The sequence below is a fragment of the Sardina pilchardus genome, chromosome 9, assembly GCF_963854185.1.
Source record: "Sardina pilchardus chromosome 9, fSarPil1.1, whole genome shotgun sequence".
Classification (NCBI taxonomy): domain Eukaryota; kingdom Metazoa; phylum Chordata; class Actinopteri; order Clupeiformes; family Clupeidae; genus Sardina; species Sardina pilchardus.
Window position 1 is genome coordinate 4,709,240 of NC_085002.1, and position 17,487 is coordinate 4,726,726.

A 17,487-nucleotide genomic window follows, 5' to 3' on the forward strand; every position below is an offset into this window, starting at 1 on the left:
AATCAACTGTCATCTCGCATAAGAGGCCTTCAAAAGAAGCTGCACTCCTCCATTGAAGCATATCATACTGACTGACAATTCAACTCAACAGTTGTGGGTGTAAATTTACCATGTGAATTTTAATAGTACATATTAAAAACTTACATTTCAGGTTTGAGTTTGTGAGCACATTACAATATAGCTTTATTTCACCAAATGAGTCAATCTTGTTGTATGATAAAACAGCATGTTTCTAAATCAATTGATTTATTGTTTCATTAAAGTGATATGACTAGCATTTCAATTATAAATGCTGATATCATACAGCAATTTAACAGTAATATCCTGGATAGTGCTGGTTTAGATATCTCATTAGTAGTGTATTTGTTTTTCATTTACAGTTGATGCACTGTGAAGTCAGACAGCTCCCCCTGCAGAGCAGATTTCAGATCGACAAGTTGACATTTCACTCTGGGCACAGCCTTGATATTGTAGTCCCCAGCTGAATCACTGCAGAAGAACATGGTGAGTCCATTTGATTACAGTAATCCAAATGGATACAAATGAAAGTTATCAAAGTGTTTCAACTCATAGAAACTTTCAGTGAATTTAACCTCACCTGGAAGCATCCACCTCCACACCCTGAATTCTCAGCTTTGAGGGTTTGACTTCCTCGTATGCAACTGGTAGTTTACCTGACAACAACAGCCAAAAGCGCACTTGAGTTACATACTCTGAATTGAATGCATTGACTTGGTATGCGGTATTCATTTTGGTTTGATCAGAGCTATGAAAGATGAAAGGGTTTGCTACAACAACAGCAGTAATAATAATGCTAACTAGAATGGCATCTCCGAGGAACTGCAAGAATAGGCTTGATCAGGTGCAGTTCACCGAAAGGATTGCAACAGTAGCCTACCTCATTTTTGAAAAACGGGCTCACATATCAAAAGTTATCTGCATTAACACATGTTGCTAGGTTGATTACAATGGTTGCTAGGATAATTGGGATGGTTTCCAGGTATAGGTAGGTGTGGTTGCGATGCTAAATAATGTGGTTGAACGGTTGCTAGGGTCACATTATAATGGTGGTTGCTAGGTTGTTGCTAGGGTGGTTAAGATGATTCCTGGGGTGTTGCTTAACAATGTGGTTGCTAGGTGGTGGTTGTAACTAGTGTAGTTAAGATGCTTGCTAGGGTTATCATGTTGGTTACTCTAGTGGTTGCTAGGGTCACATTACATCGGTGGTCGCTAAGTTATTGTTAGGGTAGTTAAGATGGTTGCTAGGATGTTGCTAGGGTACATATAGTGGTACATTTAGTTATGCTTAATAACACAGTTGCTATGCCGGTTGCTAGAGTAATCATGTTGGTTGCTTTGGTGGTTGATAGGTTGACATTATAGTGGTGGTGGCTAGGCTGTTGTTAGGGTAATTAAGGTGGTCACTAGGGCATTGCTAGGGTACAAATGGCGGTTTCTATGATAAATACAGTGGTTGCTATGCTGGTTGCTAGGGTACTTATGTTGGTTGTTATGGTGATTGCTTGGGTCACATTATAATGGTTGTTGCTAGGCAAATAAAGATGGTTGTTAGGGTACATATGATGTTTTCTATGCTAAATAACATGGTCGCTATGGTGGTTGCTAGGGTTAAAGCAAAACCATTCGCATACAGTTAATGTTGTCAAACGCTTTCCAAATGGCATTATTTAATCTGTAATATTGTTCAAAACAGCACCTTGTCAGTAGTTTGCTCAGGGTCCCTACACTTAAGACGATGCACCAACAACGTAGTTCACGAACCCAAAGTTTATTACAGAAGACAGAGTTCCAAACTGTCCCTCTACCAGCTCCTCTTGAAGGAAAGGCCATGTAAGGTGATTATGTCACGTGAGATCTCAACTTTCCTTCGAGAGGAGAGATGGTAAGTATTCTTAACAGTCTTCTGTAATAAGCTTTTTTGATGTGTTTTCATGCAGAAAAGAGCCTGGGGGTCAATTTTCACCAGAGTTACACTTTAAGAAGAAGAACAATAGTACTAACTACCCTAACAACACTAAGCTTGATCAAGCCTTACTAATTAAAAAACAGCGGTTAGAAGTATAGTTACCCATGATCCCAGGGACTTCATGTTCTGATGGACGTTTTCTGACTGCCGGCCAAAGGAAGCGTTTTCCATCTTGCAGATGAAGCAGAATGACAACACGGATATTCTCCACGGTAATATCCGCTTCACTGTCCCGTATGATCACTATCATGCTGTTTAGAGAAGAGACATCAGCAACAGTGTTCTCATGTTACACTTACACCAGCATGTCAACACTTCCCAGGTGAATTCATAGTACCTATCTGAGGTGTGGTCGCTGTCTGTCCACGTGACTGATTGCATTAAGAGTCCATCTTTTATGGTGATCCAATTGGTGTCAAACTGTATGTACTTGTCCGCATTAACACGAATAATGATTTTCTGGAAACCATTTCCGCCTTCTGACATGAGCTGTCCATTCATGGAGAACCCTTAATTGGTTATACAGTGGACACAAATTGCATTTAATTCAATAACATGAACAGGCCAAAAGCAAAGTGATTCATGCTGGACAATCGAAATATACTGTAACATTTTGTAACAACAATTATACTTCACAAGGGTTCAGGAGCACTAACTTTCACTGAAAGCATAGACAAGCTGAATATAAATGATGCAGACAGAGGAGTGTGTATTGTACAGAGTATACTTTGTGTGAAATATGCATATTCAGTGTGATCTGTTCTGAATGGTATTGTGGAACTACTTGCGCTGCTGTGAATCATAAATTCAGCATGGGGAACTATAAGAAAAAAATAATGTTGTTTATCCCACAGTTTGTGGGGAAAAAAACATCCTTGTATTGGCCTTATAAATCCCGCTCTAGGATTTCATGCTTCTATAAAGTGAATCGGTGGAGCGCCAGTACAGGTTTTAGCATAGCAGCAGCATAGCAGGTCAGTTATAAGTTAGGTAAGTTCATTTGTCCTGAATGTATTTTTTCTTCTGCATTTAACCTATCCGGGGTTAGTTTAAACACATACTGTACACACACAGGCTCACCAGCAGCACCCATACACACCCAGAGCAGCACTGTTTATATGTCTTTTATTTGTTTGGACAGTGAGGAGAGTGACAGGAAAAAGTGGGAAAGAGATAGGGCAGGATCAAGAAATGAACCGAACCGACTAGGACCTAGGTCCCCATGGGCTATAAGACCCAAATGTGGTATAGGAAAAATAGGATTTGATTAGGTTGAGGTAACAAGCGAGTAGTAAGATGACAATTTTCTTAAAGGCTACTCAGAATAGCGGAATAAAATTGTTTATTTTATTGTCTATGGAGAAAAACAAGTGAGTCTGAAAGCTGTTGGACCCGGAAAGAGATTTATTATTCCATTATTACATCACTTAATAACCGAATAGCCAGTTGTGTGTGGCACAGTACCCCCAGTACTCTAATGTGTCAGTAGATCACTGGCTGTCAGTGGCACAGTACCCCCAGTACTCTAATGTGTCAGTAGATCACTGGCTGTCAGTGGCACAGTACCCCCAGTACTCTAATGTGTCAGTAGATCACTGGTTGTCAGATGCATGAATCTGATGTACTTTAAGGAGTTCGAGAACCAGATCCTACCAGATGCAGGGTCCTGCAGCAGTTTGACTATATGGCCTGCTGGGATGTCGAAGCAGAGCGGCAGAGACTGGCCCTCGGCAGCCATCAAGAACCTCACAGGCATCCGTGCTGCGTAGAGACAAAGAGACAGAGGGTGTGTGAGGTACTGGAGGCCATAAGACTTAAAATCATATGCAAATAATTAAATGGGTGTGTATCTCCTCTGATTGATCTGTGTAGTTGAGTACCTGGTATTATAGTTGCTGGTGGACGTAGATTAACGTAGACAGAGGCAAATGTGAGCCACAACAAAACAAAGTGGGATCACGAGGAGATCAGTAAGATATAACGTCATATTTAAAGTCATGGGCTGTTGATCTCAGAAGACTTATTCATGTAGTTAGCTTACCTGGTAGGTTGCCATAATCTTCAACAGCGTCTACCGTACATGTAATAGACGTGGAGATAATGAGGTGTTTATACAATGGCATGATTTATACAATGGTTGCTTTCATGTCTAACCATCCTTCTCAGTCAGTGTCAAATAGGCTTTGTAAGTCCTCAGATGCAGATGAATTAAAAAAAAAACCTGTGGTTGTGAATTTGATCAGAGTGATTTAAACCAACCGTGCAAGATTCGTCCTTGTCCAATGGACCTATGCCTATCACTCCTATGATACATCACAGGAGGAGCAGCCGATAAACTATCAAGAAAGGCCATGCCAGAAAGACCTGGCATAAATCCTAGAAGGAATGAACAAGAACACAATTAATGACGACCCCATGACATGCAGCGTAGGCATGAACTATGGTGTCTGATTTGTTTCTCCATCTCTGACACCCTTGCTATTCTATAACAGTGATATACTAATGGCCATCTTTCCCGACTCTGCAAACAGTACCTCACCGAACTTGTTGGTGTCCACGTTTGAGTTAGATATGCCTGACTTTCTATGAAATTGCATTATTATTCAAACTTTAATTTAGAAGATGTGCTTGAGCAGGGGTAGCGACACTATATATAAGCAGGGGACCCCAGGCAGCATTATAAACCACTGTAGCATATTTAGAACGGTTGTATGCATACTAAGGTGCTCTGAAGGGTATACTTCATAACACAGTATCTATCAGTATATAACTTAATTCTCCCTAGGATGTAGCCTATTCATGGAAATGGGGTCTTGTAACCCCTTCTCTTACATTAATCATTAAATTAATGAATCAAAAGGTTGCTTATGGAGTCTTTCAGGTTGAACTGAAGGCTATTTCCTCCAGATAAGCCTACTGTAGGCTATTTCATTTCATTATTTTCATTCATTTCAACAATGGTTTATTGAAACATCTTTTGATTAATTTCGCCAGTCATCTCCTTCATTTTAATGATTAAATGAGATTAAAGGAGACGACTATATCGACAGATATGCGGTCTTGTAACCCCTCCTCTTACATTAATCATTAAAGGGACACTTCACCGATTAGCATTGAGCTTTGTATCTTTAGAAAACCAGTAATGTTTTTGAAAGCTTAATGCTAATCGGTGAAGTGTCCCTTTAAATGCATTACCTGATCTAAATCTTGAGTCTTCGGGTTGAACTTTACTGGGACTACAGTACACCACCTGGTGGTTGTTTGGATACATTGCCGTAGCCTTGAAAAACTTGGCTTGACAGCCTACGGGATCTCTGCGTGATTGCCGTGGGAAAACGTCCATTCTCAACCAGTGCCCACTGTAAGTCAGTGTAGCATCAGAATGAGTACGACGCCGTTATTTTTAGGTAATAGATCTACGTTGTGTTGCTTTAAGCAAAACAAGGAATAAAAAGAGTGTCCATAAAACAGCATGGAGACAGCATTGTCAAAAGCATTGCACCTGACGTTTACCAAAGAGCACTTTGACCCTCCACAATGCTACTGGGGAAAAGTACATCAAAGATGATTATTTTTGCAGTGTTACAAACTCTAACTGTAACACAATGAATTTGAGTCTTCTGATGAAAATCTAACCGCATTTGTATGACCAATTAATGCATAAAACCAGCTAACTCCAAAGGGTTCATATACTTTGTGTTGCCTCTGTAGGTACAGTAGGCCTCTGTATTCAGTTTGAACCATCATCTTACTGCCTGTGGACATTGAAGTATGCTGCCAAATGTGAACTAGTGTCTTACTACCAAAGATATACCTCGGCTTCGTCCACTACTTGTTGAATCTGAAAAATAAAAAGAATTAAAATTAATCTCTGCATCAAATATGATTTCAAATCATGTGAAAGTATCAGCATGAAAATTGCAATTGACGATAATTCCCTCTCCAAGCAATAGGATAGCGCTAAATGAATCATCTTCTTCTTTTCAAGTAGCAGGATTCTAAACGGTCGCAACTTCTCGTTGCATGTCAGTCATCATTACAGTATGTTAAGCCCACCGACTCTATACACGATGTGAGCCCAGCTCCCAAGTCAAACCGAGAGTTGCTAGACTGCCCCAGCAGCCAAATTAGATTTGCTGCCGCTAGGGCAAGAGGGGGTCATCCCTATGTTCCCCGGGTCCTATGTTCCCCGGTTTTCCCCACAAGGGTCCTATGCTCCCCGGTTGCAATACATACCGGGGAACATAGGACCCTTTTTGGGAAAAGCGGGGAACATAGGACCCTTTTTATAATTTAAGAAAAAAAGGGTCCTATGCTCCCCGGTCCCATTCAAAGTGGGGAACATAGGACCTGGGGAACATAGGTACGCTCCCGGGAAAGAACACTGTAGCTGCCTGGTTGCATTAGCTGCTGGTTGTAGCAACTCGAGCTTGAACTGTATGTCATACACAAAGTAAGATCACTGTCTGTTGCCCCCACCTCCTTTTGCTACTCTACAAAAGCATCATCCAACTCCTTCTACTTTACTGCTCCCCCTGTTTCTTCACCATATTAAATGTCACCAGCAAGAACAAACTCATTCAAATCTCACACTTAGCATCCAAGATAATACAGCTTCCACACGCCTTGCCCGCACCATGGCAAGCAGCCCTGACCATCCCATGCTGTTAAATGCATCTATCAGAGAATCTTTCAAAAACAACAGAATCGCTAATTAGACCACCAGTTTTGCGTCTTTGTACTACATCTAAAGCAACCTTAACTTTCGTTGGCCTTTCGAACTTCTTACTTTCACTTTCCACTTAAATTTTCCTACTCGCTAGATTTTATCAATCTTCCATAGCCTACATGCACAAGTAAGCCTATGAGTAGAACTACTGCTCTAAATTATCTTCCTGCTTGTTGACATTATGCATTGTATTATTTCATGATCGCTAAACGTTTGATTCCTTTTAATGTTGTCAACAGTTAACTTCATTCAACTGCGCTTCTGATTGAAATGTCGTTCCGTTGTTAACTGTTTACCTTTGCTAAATGCGTTAGGGGGCGGATAATGGCGCAGATTACCCAACGCATTATAGGATTGGTAAATAGGACGTACACTGAAGTATCTCAGTGTGCGCTTTCTGCGTGTTGGCTATGGCCCCATTAACACTACGTTCGCAAATCTACATACATCTGGCCTTCTACTGTATCTCTAGCCAAGTAAAACTGGTTGCTTTCATTTTGCTTCGTACCAACAGTACTTGGTGACCTTGAGAATTGGTGAATTTCTCCTTTAAGCTAAAATAAAACCCTGCACAGTTCTCCTTTAAGAATACATGTTTATATAAATAAGAGGTCCTCCTCTAGCTTGACGAGCCAGACCCACATCAAGATGTAGGGTCCGGACACTCCGTAGACAGGGCTCAATCGGAGGGGTGGGATAAACAGTTGTCTTTCAAATTCCCTCCCCGCAATAGGATAACGCTAAACGAATCATCTTCTTGTTTTCAAGTAGCAGGATGCGTAACCTTCCCTCTCCACGCAATAGGATAACGCTAAACGAATCATCTTCTTGTTTTCAAATAACAGGATGCGTTACCGTCGCAACTTCTGGTCGCATGTCAGTCACCATTATGTTAAGCCCACCCACTGACTCTATACACGCTGTGATTGGCCCGCTTTTATTTTCCATTTCTCAGCTCCTTAGCTCTACGGAGCGTTGCTAGACTGCCCTGCCAGCCAAATTACATTTGCTGCCGCTAGGGGCGTCTAGATTTCTAGGCTAGTCCTCCTCTCCATCCCACTAGGAGATGGGAAACCTCAGCAGGAATATTCAGCTCACAACGATTTGTGAAATATCTCAGGAAAGCAGTCAAACACCATGACTTACTGTATTCATTAGTATTCATTCAGTTATTCTAACATAGTGGTAATAAGAGGGGAAATATGATGCTGATTGGACTTTTGTTTGGATAACTATTTCCTGTCACTATATCATATGAGAATTAATACCAGGATGTGATGCTTGAAGCAAAGTTCCATTTCTTTCATTCAGTGACTTTTACTTACGGGACCTGGGCATTGACTTTGCCCTTTTCCTTGAACTTGTGGGTTGGGAAGGAAGCATCATGGTTGAATGGATGGCAGGCTTCTCTCCCTCTTTGGGTTTGTCGGCCACCTGAGAGTCCTCACCCTCAGGTTTGGTGACCACCATAGAGGTGAGTGGGGTCACAAAACTGTACTTGAGAGAGAGATCAAGGGCCTCCTTCTTCACTGCCTCCTTCTCCTCGCCGGTCAGCGTCAACCTAAAACACATACAGTAGTAGTTCAGCTGATGGACTCAGATCAATCACCACACATATGTACTGTATCCACTCACTCCTTCTCCAGAAGCTGTTTCACGGTGAGGCAGGCCCATAGTCTCTGGAGGAAGTTCTCAAAGCCACTCATCACTGCAGGCAGTTGGCCAGCTTGAGTGGCCTTGATATCACTGTACTTCACCGTGTCATGTTTCTGTCATGGGTATTGTAAAATAACAGAAAAGCACCGTACCGAACAGTGAGACTTGATATTATTTAAACCTGCATCAATATGACAAAATGATGTTGTATCAGTCAATATCAACTCACTAATATAATTTCATGAAATTAGTTCAATCAAGAGTTTAATCATTGATGTCACTCACTGATATTGCTACAACATCTGTATTGAAGCCATCTATGTTGTTGTCAAGGATCTTTCCGGCGACTACAATCTCCGAGCCGTTGTAGTAATGGCTGAAGATGGTTTGGGTCAGGTTTGTTGCTCCCGTGTAGGACATCTGCACACTTGTTAAGAGAGGAGTTGCCACCTCTTCATAGAAACCCTTTTGGAAAAAAATATAAAGGAACAGACAAACAGTGGAAACACTTTTGTTTCATTTCATGCAAACATTTGAACTGAATTGGTGGGATGACCATAGTGAGTTGGTTGTGAATTCACATAAATTCAGTTGCTGCTACCAGGCATACAGAGGGAAAGAAAACAAACAAATTTTGAAGGAAATTAAGATAATGGAATATAATATTAAAAGACATGGACTAATTAGATTGGTGCAGACACATTTAAACAGACAAAACATAGATGCAAAACATAAACCAAACAAGAATCTAATAGTTACGTAGTTATACATATACAGTATATAATCAGCAAACACTGACTATTTCCAAATACAAACTGGCCTAGTAGGACGAGACTAGTATGCTCAGCCTGCTGTTTCTTAAAAAACATTTTTTTCCCCATTTATTCACACAACATGTTTAATGAACAGCCATTTCTTCGTTTATTGCAGTAAGTAGGGCTACAGCTAAGACTTTACTCACATCTTTAATTCAAACAAAAACTTCAACAAATTAGTAGAGCTATGGCCTAGTCACACCAAACCCTCGTACTAATATCGTACAGAGGTAATGGTGAAGAGAAATGAGAATTGAGTGGAAGCTTACAGAGGGCCATGCCAGGCTAGCAGAGCTAAGCTTTATGTGTCAATCAACTGTGGCGAGACTCCTATAATGGGCTACCTTGAGCTGCAGAGCTGCATCTGAGTCCTCGTAGATCCTGCGTGCCACACCACTGTTCTCCTGGGCCATCTTCTGCAGGAACTCAAAGTTCACATCAAACCCAAATCCAAGGCAATACAGAGGAAAGTTCTTCCCAATGGCCTCTCTCACATTAGACTGGATTTTCCCTTGATTAATTTCTCCTTCAAGAGGCAAAAAAAATCGATCATAATATTTGAGCCAATCTCATGTTATCGTTTAAAGGTGCCATGCCACAGAAAACCGTTTTTTTCCCCCCGTCATATGTGTTATGTTGTGAATGTGAAAATTAACTGCTACCTTCTCTGTCAGTTCTAGCCACTGAAAAGAAGTAAGCAGAGAAATCAGGCCAATTACAAAGGCTGGTCAGTCTGACATGGAATTGACCAAGCTCATTACTATTGAGCTCACCCAGTTGTGGCCGTACCCACAGAATTCGGCTGGCTCAGTTTTCGTATGTAAGGATGGCTGAACATTAAAGGGCTTGTACATATGCACGAATAGAACTTCAACAATGCAGATGTTGCCCAAGAATTGGCTTCAGTTAATTTTTTGGAACAATGCCACAACACTAGAATTTCGAAATGAGTTCTCTGTTCATCACATTTTGAAGAAAGTGACTTTATTAACTTTGGCAAGTTCAGTTGAAGTTTGGAGCAGTACTATCGCAGCAGTGACCAGTACTATTGTCAATTGTAATTACAGTATGTTATACATGTTTAATGCACTGACTATAGCCTAGCAGGTTTTATCTCCATTTTGCACTCACTAACCAAGCTAAGTTCATGCCATGAAGTTAAAATGAGTTGATAACAGCTGTCACCATGCTGTCATACTATAGATGAAACCGTCTAGATTTTGGTCAACCAGACTCAAGCAGCTTAGCTTGTTGAATATTAATGAGAACTAGCGCAAATCGAGCGGAGTCTTCCTACAGGCTTTCTATACCGAGCTAGAATGACTTGAAACAAGGTAACCAAGGCATCTTTTCCACGAAAAATGTCACAGAGTCCATGGTAGAACTTAAGACATTGCCACAAAATAATGAAATATGTGTGGCAGGGCGCCTTTAACGCAGAGCTCCGAGGCTGAGATGAAGAGTTTTCACACCTGATGTTGGATCTCCATCTGTTAGCAGTATGAGAATGGAGGCCGAGCCATTCCTGGGGTGCTGCTGAATCATCTCTACCCCTTTCAGCACAGCTTCGTTTATGTTTGTTGCTGGAGAAGGGATACAACACAACGCATCATACAACTTCTAGTACAGTATATGCATGATGGAGTAATAGTTGGACATTCTTTGTCAAATTGAATTAATACTCCTACTGTGACTACTGCAACTACTAATACTATATAGATAATACTACTAGCACTACTACAGTTACTACTACTACTACCACTACTAATGATACTGTAAGAATAATAAGTTCAACATTCTTAAGAATAATAGTTTGATTTACACACTGCCATTTAACTTAAAATAACACTAGAGGCTTATTATTTTTGCAATGTCAGACCATTCTTTCCTGATGATATCTATCTCACCACCACCATCTGTAATCCCTTTGACAAACTGTTTTGCCATATCCAGATTGGTTTGGGTGGCTTGGAGGAGTTTGTGTTTCCATGGAGAGACTTGGCTATTGAAGACGATGAGACCAAAATAGTCATCTTCGGCTAAGTCATCCAGAATCTTCAGCAAAGCCTCTCGAGTCTGCAGAAAAGGTTGCAGGTCTTGGTTGAGATGTACAGCATCTCCACTGCTTTTACTAATCTACTGGATTCCACTTTACCTGAGCAATTTTCTTTCCATGCATAGAACCACTCTGATCAATAATGAAGACCACATTTTTGGGGATACGTCCCAGGTTAGCTGGGGCAAAGAAGTGAGCAAAGTAGCCGCCATGTTCCTTGTGGGTACGGAATGTAGGGTATAAAGAGAGCCACATTAAAAAATGTTGACTAAATAGAATGGTGCAGACACATTTAAACAAACAAACCACAAATAAGAACAAAACAAAATGCATACAAACATTATTGGTACCATTTACGAATTAATTTTTGAAATCTAAAATATTTGAATGCAAGATTCTTCTCTAGAGAAATTGAATAACTTTGGCTTTTGGGAATAAATGAGAAATAATTGGTTGACCTTGGAGACCCACTCTCAAAGTTATACGTACCATTACATCACCTTGGGACAGTGGTCTATAAACATCATAAAGGATTTTCAAATCTCCCTTAAGTCCTGTCTCTCCACAACCATCGCAATCCATTTGCTGTCCATGAGTGGGGTAGAAATTTACCCATGCCTAAATTGAGAACACATTGAGATAAAGGTGAAGCAAAGAAGACCAAGGAAATATATTTATTTTTTTAATGCTGATTAACAGACATGGTCACACCAGTTAACATAAACAGCTTTGTGAAAGTATAGTGAATATTAAACGCTTACAGTACATGTTGATCATGGAGAATGGCCTGTGCATTACCTGGTTATCAGCACGTGTGGTCGTGATGGCATTGGCCAAGTCTTTCTCACCCAAGGAGCCTTTAACTTCCAAAAAGTTTATTCCAGGCTGCTCATAGATGTTTACATTAATCTGTTGTAGGAGACATGAATCTTGTATGGATTATATGGAAGTAGCACTTGCATATTTATTGTGATCTCTCTATGTGAATGAGAGAGTCAAAAGGAAGTAGAAATGTCCCTTTAATGAATTCATTTTATACAGTGTCTCCTCATGGTCATACCCATTATCTTTTACCTTGAAATCTTTGACAATTTGACCTGGTTGGGCATTGATTAGCAACTCATATTTGCCCAGGCGACGACGGAGCAGTTCCTCATAGGTGAGTTCGAAGGTCACCTTGCTGTGAGCAGCAATAGTCACTGATGTTTTGAAGTCCTCTAAAGTCCTGCCCACTGAACTAAAGGCACGTAATGAAAAAGCATTAAAGGTGTATTAAAGGTGCTATTTCTATTGTGAAACATTCAAAAATGACCAACAAATATGGCATGGGAATGTATACAGAATGTGAAGAATGTAACATAATGGCAAACATTACTTGAAATCAACTGAAGCTAGCAACCAACCAACTAGCTTCTGTCAAAACACTCTTGTAGTAGCATTCTGTACATCAGGTGTGTATGGACGATTTTTTGTGACATTTTCAGTTCTACGTATAAATCTTCCATTGTTTGCGTCATTAAATGCATCAATAATCAAATACAACAATATTTATATGTATCTTTTTATCTGGGCCTTGAGTCTGCAATATAGCAGTGCCATTGAAAGTTCAGTGAAGCCGAGCGTCTAAGGGTTTTTTGATGGTTTGTGTAGTCACAGCAATGTGTTAGGGGTACGAAATCACGATAGATGACCGGAAAAACCTTATTGCTAAACAAACTAGCGATGAAGTTGAACATGTTTTTAAAGCATCTTCTAGTTGGAATAGCAGGCTTATATAATATAGTGTTTGATTTTCCGTGATATTTTGGAGGAGGCTGAGCTTCCTCTGTATAGTCTAGTAGAGCAATGGCCTCTGAAATATAGTTCTTTTGAATAGAATCTAATTGAATTCCTCCCCCAGCATGCCTTCTTTTCCCCCTCCAGCTCCGTGTACAGCTGGCCTGTACAGCCAGAGGCCAGGCTCGGCGCCAGGGGGGGGGGCATAGGGGTCCAGGCCCCCCCAAACAGGTCTCTGTGCCCCCCCAAACAGAGTGCTCTGTAGTAGATATTTTGCAGTATTTTGCCCCCTCCCCCCGACAGGTGCCCCCCCCGTCGATGCTCATAGCCCCCCCACTCGTTGCTCTCTGGCTCCGAGCCTGCCAGAGGCCCGTCGCCTTCTTTTGATCCTCTCAGCAGGAGCGGGTCTGAGAGCAGAGCACTGTGGCTTCAGCTGTGCTCACACCGCCGAGAGCACCAATGCCGAGAACACAGACATAAAGTCGTCACACGGTGTGATGGAGTCGACAAAAGGTGTCAAAAAGCATAGACGACCTCTTTTTTAGAATTCACAAATCAACAGTGAACTCTGCGGTCAAATCTAAGCAGCCAAACAAACGTTAGGACATTTCCAAAGAAAAACTCAGTGCGCATCCAAAGTCCAGCCACACACAAACGAGGAGTCAGAAAACACTATAATCCACAAAGAATTACATCTCAATAATCCAAAGGGAGCAGGTTCTCCACAAGCAGCTATGAACGGCCTCAGAAAATACCAGGGAGGTTCTTGACCTTATCTACTGGCCATATGAAGTTACTGTATGCCGAGCAGACACTTGTATTTAAAGTGATTTACAAAGCAGATATACAGCACATACATAGTCAGTAACTGTGTAGCACTGGACAATGATTAAATTGATCATTGGCATATTTATCATGTTAACGTGATAAATATCAATGTTATGTTTGTTGTACCAACTTTTTTGTTCTCATCTATTAACTGTCCTGCATTTGTGACATAATTTTGTTGATGAATGTGTCAAACATTTACAAATAGTTTGTGTACTTTGCCCTGTGAGTATTGAGGTTTTTAGGTTGGCCAGCATGAGACGAACTGAATGTGTACACTGGAGACACTATTTATGCCTGCTGTCACTGAGACAGCAAATATGTTTTCATGGTTTGATCGTTTACCTGACTAGTCCGGCACTTTGGCCCCGCGAGACAGCTTGACTGTACTGCTGCTGGGCCTCCTCTTTCTGTTTGACAACCCCATCGTATGTCTGCCCATCAATAGTCCTGTGGTAAAAAGCAGGGAACAGAGACCGATTCTAGAATGATGTGATGATATTGTACCAGTTTGATTAGAATATCTAGATCTTTAACACTCTGCATTTTAGAGTTATGAATACAGAGTAAATTGAACTACAAACATTCTAAATTTGCTGATGAAGGCGGCTTTGGGTATTTTCACATGGAAGTCAATCTCATTGGAGTCATCACGGGTGTTGGTCACACGGCTGGTGATAACTGTGACGGCATAGCGGCTGGTTACTGTGGAGTTCATGTGATAGCTGTAGATATCCCAGTTTCTTGACTGCACATATGACAGTAATTGAAGGTTAGATAGAAGTGTATGATTACTTTGTTTGTGGTTTGTTGACAACAAACAATTTGAAATCTCTCAAAACTAATAGGTATGAAGGAAAGTACTAAAAATCAACTAGAAAATAATGAACATGTGAGAACTTTTTGTAAGGCCCTAATGTCTATCACAGAATTGTAGTGAGTTTACACTCAACGTTTTTTAAGATCTATGCCTGATCTCAAGACAACATGTCTACCGTAGCTTTACAAGGAGAGGCACTATAAAGGTTTAATAAATAGTAGCCATATACCAGGAAATAATTATGAAGTTTCCCCTGAGCCACTCAGGATATCACTGCACAGTCGTGCATGTGGGATTATTAGGATTTATTTATCTTCAGCATTCAGTTTTCAATTATTTTTTTTACTACAGAGTAAATGGCTCCTACCTTCAAAGAGGGGGCAGAGTCTGATGCAGTGAGCAGAAGGCTGAAGATAAACACAGCTGCTGCTGCTAGATCCATTTTGACAGTGCAGCCCAGGTCTTGCACGCAGGCCTTTTCATATGAGCTTACAGGCTGTTGTTGGCCACTGCAAGCTGAGAGTACTGTTAATTTAATTACCCTCGACGCCCAGCAGGGGGCGAAAGGCATTGTAAATGTGAGTGTGTGTGTCTGTGAGTGTGTGTGTGTGTGTGTGTGTGTGTGTGTGTGTGTGTGTGTGTGTGTGTGCGATTGTGTGCATTTGTGTGCATGTGTACTGTGTTTGTGTGTTCATGCCTGTGTGTGTGTGTGTGTGTGTGTGTGTGTGTGTTTATGTGTTTGTCTGCTTGACTGCTGTGTATCTTTGTGTGTGCATCTGTGTGGGTTTGTTTATTTGTGTGTGTGTGTGTGTGTGTGTGTGTGTGTGTGTGTGTGTGTGTGTGTGTGTGTGTGTGTGTGTGTGTGTGTGTGTGTGTGTGTGTGTGTGTGTGTGTTTTTTTGAGTGTGTATTTTGTTTGTGTGTATGCATGTGGGTTTGTTATTGTGTTCTTGTTCCTGTTCTTGCATAATCCTATATCTGGTTTTATGTAGCTACAATATGCTATTATGTTTAGTTTCTCTGTGTATTTCATGGTGTATTTCAAGCTCCTCTGAGCTTGTAGTCTCAATTGCAAAATCATGTTGGTTAATCCTTTACAACATTAGAAAGATCAGACCTTATCTGACACAAGACACCTGTTAGGATAGGTTAGGTTACATGGTAGGGAGAGCACTGACTGACAGGCGGAGCTTCAATGATGTCACTACCTGTGGCTATTGGTAAAGACACACCTGCACTGACGTTCAAGGTGATTGATTTTTGGGTTAGGCCTGCTGCAGAGGCCTGTGGACATGTGTCTGTTTGCCATAGGAGCTAAAGGCTAACTGGAATCCCCGGACTTTTGGTTTACTTTTTGGATTATTGACACCTAAAATTAAAACTTGCGCTGGCCGTAGTCTATCATAGAGCCACTGGACCATGAGAGCCACAGGTAAGTGACCTCTCACTGGGCTCTGCCAAGTTGACACGCACACATACAGTACATCCATACGCTAGGTTATACTTCAACGCACCACCATGTAGGGCTAGTGTATAGGATTACTGTAGAAATCGAGTAATTCTGCTGACAAAAAACAACAAATCAATAAAAAATCCATCCATGAATAAAAACATCACCTCTTTGGCTCAAGTAAAAATAAACAAATCATTTAACACCAACTAATAACTGTGAAGCTTGCCTGCACATCAACACATAACTGTTTATGTGAATGAATCATTTAGACGGTCAGATATCCTCAGTTAGTACCCTCTTTATCTAACCTCAATCACTAATTATTTCACTTAATGATTTGGTTAAATTATAGTTAGCTCTTTTGCTCTTTTATGTCCAGGGACAGAACGATGGCAGGCCTCATGGGCTGTGTTTCCTGTTGGACCAGGGAGAGTCGAGGCCAACCTTTTTTCCTTGAAGGCCCCCTTGCCTGTGTCTAAGACAAGCCAGGGCCCCTTACCCAAACTCCTACCTGCATACATGCCTAAGACATTGTTTTATTCAACAAATGGGGTCGGGGGGGATGAATTACCAATGCCTAGCTGAGCCCAACCCAAAGGTTGCTTATGCAAGTTCAGAGGTCAGAGGCAATAAATAGCGGCATGAATTTAGATGTGGAACAAAAAAAATGTTTTAATTTGGATTATACAGAGTTTTGATTATGCAACTGGGTGTGTTATTGAGATTTTATACATTTAATGTGCACAAATATAATTTTGGTAATCTCATAACCTCAGCCCAGGCAACACTGTGCGGACCCCCTGCAATCTCTGGCAGCCCCTATTGGGGTCCCCGCACCCCAGGTTGGGAACCACTGGTCTAGGCCTTATTGCCCAGAACTACACTTGGATAGTGTAAGTGTAACAACATACCCTTTAGAATTTAGTCCATTATATGTGGCAGCTGTGGCTTACTGGTTAGGGCTTCAAGCTTGTAACCGGAGGGTTGCCAGATGTCCGAGACCAAAAGCGGGGATATAATCCCAAAAATGGACATTTTCAACTTGACTATCAATCTCATTGAAATACATACTGTACAAGTTTCATCTTCAAAAAACGGGGTTATGGGTAGTTTTTCTGTATTTTCCCGGGTACAGGCAACCAAAAACAGGGACTGTCCCTTGACCCCGGGGACGTCTGGTCACCCAACTGTAGTCTGAGAGACTCAAGTCCAGAGTAAGAGCAGCCTTTTATTCAAGACATTAGGGTTTCTATGAACACTTAAGATTAGAATTGAAATCATGGCTCAATTGGAATAAAAATGTCACGTATAAACACCTTGATTGGAGTAAAACTGATTGAACAACAATGTACAGTCAACTGGGTTTCC

At 41.1% G+C, this 17,487-nt stretch overlaps 1 protein-coding gene across 2 annotated transcripts; it reads right to left on the reverse strand.

Moving 5' to 3' along the window:
• Positions 1–100: 100 nt before the first annotated feature.
• On the reverse strand, positions 101–15,163 carry LOC134092480 (inter-alpha-trypsin inhibitor heavy chain H3-like). Of its 2 annotated transcripts, XM_062545362.1 has the most exons (22): positions 15,035–15,163; positions 14,432–14,595; positions 14,193–14,297; positions 12,318–12,480; positions 12,042–12,152; positions 11,733–11,861; positions 11,343–11,459; positions 11,095–11,263; positions 10,660–10,770; positions 9,532–9,713; positions 8,658–8,837; positions 8,352–8,485; positions 8,042–8,277; positions 5,802–5,828; positions 4,247–4,363; positions 4,029–4,058; positions 3,868–3,882; positions 3,641–3,748; positions 2,325–2,496; positions 2,090–2,238; positions 599–674; positions 101–489 (listed from the first exon to the last, which is right to left on the reverse strand). In XM_062545362.1, exons 1-22 carry the CDS (start codon positions 15,107–15,109, stop codon positions 375–377), a joined length of 2,685 nt encoding a protein of 894 aa, XP_062401346.1. In that variant the 5' UTR covers positions 15,110–15,163; the 3' UTR covers positions 101–374. The 2 variants fall into 2 exon arrangements, with proteins under 2 accessions (XP_062401346.1, XP_062401347.1); XM_062545363.1 differs by lacking the exon at positions 3,868–3,882.
• Between the last annotated feature and the right edge of the window lie 2,324 nt (positions 15,164–17,487).

What these genes read in the sequence shown, in the direction of transcription:
- LOC134092480 (XM_062545362.1), bottom strand. Translation starts at nt 15,109, where the DNA reads ATGGATCTAGCAGCAGCAGCTGTGTTTATCTTCAGCCTTCTGCTCACT. An exon ending in CAAAGTGCCGGACTAGTCAG is followed by an intron (nt 12,481 to 14,192) that starts GTAAACGATCAA and finishes ACGTGCCTTTAG; the next exon opens with TTCAGTGGGCAGGACTTTAG. An exon ending in TGAAGTCCCTGGGATCATGG is followed by an intron (nt 675 to 2,089) that starts GTAACTATACTT and finishes TGTTGTTGTCAG; the next exon opens with GTAAACTACCAGTTGCATAC.